Source organism: Eulemur rufifrons, chromosome 19, assembly GCF_041146395.1.
Source record: "Eulemur rufifrons isolate Redbay chromosome 19, OSU_ERuf_1, whole genome shotgun sequence".
Lineage (NCBI taxonomy): Eukaryota > Metazoa > Chordata > Mammalia > Primates > Lemuridae > Eulemur > Eulemur rufifrons.
Genome location: NC_091001.1, coordinates 79,967,483 through 79,969,825, shown reverse-complemented (window position 1 = coordinate 79,969,825; position 2,343 = coordinate 79,967,483). Strand labels below are relative to the sequence as shown.

General features: G+C 45.1%; 1 protein-coding gene across 1 annotated transcript; it reads right to left on the bottom strand.

Annotated features, from left to right (window-relative positions):
- Positions 1–721: 721 nt before the first annotated feature.
- On the bottom strand, positions 722–1,402 carry ATP6V1E2 (ATPase H+ transporting V1 subunit E2). Its single transcript, XM_069495101.1, has one exon. The coding sequence runs from the start codon at positions 1,400–1,402 to the stop codon at positions 722–724; it is 681 nt and encodes a 226-aa protein (XP_069351202.1).
- Positions 1,403–2,343: the final 941 nt, after the last annotated feature.

Genomic DNA, 2,343 nt, shown 5'->3' with positions numbered 1-2,343 from the left:
AGACGGTGTCTAGAGTACCAGGGGGCTGGAAAGTGGTGCCCACGAACCCACCCCAGGGAGGTGGGTAGGCGTTGGGAGCCAACACCATGCATGAGCCATGGCTGCAAACCTCTGGCATAGGCTGCAATGTTCCATCTGGCTTCACTTACAAAACACACATCCAAAGATAAACTTAGGATTTCAGGGCAGCAGCTACAGAGCATTAAACTCCAAGTGCTGGGCCCTTCTGAATATGGAGTCATGCGTGACTATGCTGGTCATATGCCCATGAAATCGGCCCTGTACACATGAAGAAGACCTCTAAAGCTCATTAAATAAGGTAAGTTCAGATACCGAAGCTGAAACAAAAGAAGGAAACCACACTTCACATGCACATTAAAGAAACGTAGAGCACCCAGACCCACAGGCCAGGAACACCACTCACACCTCACCCGCGGCCAAACTAAAGAACAGATGTCCTGACCTCCCTTATCCCAGACTACAGAACAGAACAGAAGCTGTGGTATGTATGGATGAACTGGAATTCAATTTCTGACCACTAATTTAGACTTTCAGCCAAAATTAACACTTTATAATGCCTTCAGCTATTCAAAGAGTATTTCATGAAAGATAGAACAATATCAGAGCATCAAAGAGGAGGAAACATTAATAGTTTCCTTTGCCCAAATAACTTCAACTTCTATGGCTTATCAGTTCAACACAAGCTTCACTTCCTAGAGGCTTATATGAAAAACTTTCTGTTGGCATTAGCTCCAAACAAGGCCATTCGTATTTCTGGCATCTTTTGCTGGGCTGAGAGATCCAGTCGACTTTCCAAGGTATTAGAAACCTTTATTCTCTGATTGCCACTGTAGACCTCCACGCCTCCAGCTGCATTCACAGACAGGTGTGCTTCTTGATCAATCTGGACCTCCACATCTTTTTGGGAAGCCATCATGTATTCAGGGATGGCTTTTTGCACTGCAGCCTCCACCAGGAGGAGGTCCTGTGGCCTACAGCGTACGATCATCACAGGCTCCAGCAGTTGGAGCAGAGCCTGGAGCACGAGTTTATCCAGCAACTCCTGGTAGATATCTGGGTCCTCCACAATCTGGCTAAGTCTCATCTTTGCATCGTGGAGCAATTCTGAGATGAGGTCGTCTCGGGCTCTCAGGACTTGCAGCCTTGCCTGATTCCTCATGGTGGACATCTGGATTTTCTTCTGCTGCTCTATCTGCTTCTCCTTCTTCTCATAGTACTCCATGATCTTCAGTCGCTGGGTTTGCACAAGGCGTCCTTTTTCAATGTTAAATTCTTCCTCAGCCTTGGCATCTATTTCCTCTGCTTTTTCATTGGCTTCCTGTTCAATGAAAGCCATCATGTGCTTAATCTGCTTCTGCACATCGACATCACTCAGGGCCATGGCTGCTCTCAGAAAGGGAGGTGGAGGGAGTGCTGGTGGACTCTCTGTTTCCTTTGAGTCAGGGCAGAGTTTCAGGAGTGTCTTCAGAGTTCAACTACCTCAGCTGTAGAGTGCACAAGAGGGAGGAGAGAAAGTCAGAGCCTAAAGAGAAGGGTCATGGAGACCATATATACACCCCTCATTTCACAGATGAAGAAACGAAGGCCCAGCCAGGGAAAACAATTTGTCCAAGATCATAGTCTAGAGGAACAGAGGCTTGAACCTGGGTCTCCAGAGTTCCATCCCTGCTACACTCACTATTTTTTTGTCATCAAATACTAATGAGACACTTAGGGCAGACCTATCCAGAAGCTCTCTGATGGCCTAAGATTAAGATAACAAACCAACAGAATAGAAATACAAATTAATACATAAACGGAAAGCGTATTCACATTTGAGTGGAGAGGCCTGGGGAAAGTCTTAAGAAATTGATGGTCGGACAGGATTTAATCCAGAAGATGCCTGGAGGTGAAAGGGTTTCAAGAGCCCTCCAATGATACAAAGAGGTAGAGTACTACTAGATAATGATACCTTGAAAAGAGCTGGGAGGTAGGAGGAGTTGAGGGTAGTCCTTTTACTGGGGGTGGTTTGCAAAGCTGGATGTGTATCTGAGTCACCTGGGAAACCTTTAAGAAATATAGCTTTCCAGGCCCCACCCCACACCTACTGAATCAGAATCTCTACCAATAGGGGCTGGGAATACATATCTTTAAAATGCTCCCTGGGATGCTCAATGAACACAGGAAAATGACGTATGAGCAAAATGAGAATATCAACAAAGAGATAGAAATATAAGAAATGAATCAAACAGAAATTTTGGAGCTAAAGAATGCAATTACTGAATTGAAAAACTTCACTAGAGAAGTTCAACAGCAGACTTGATCAAGCAGAAGACAGAATCA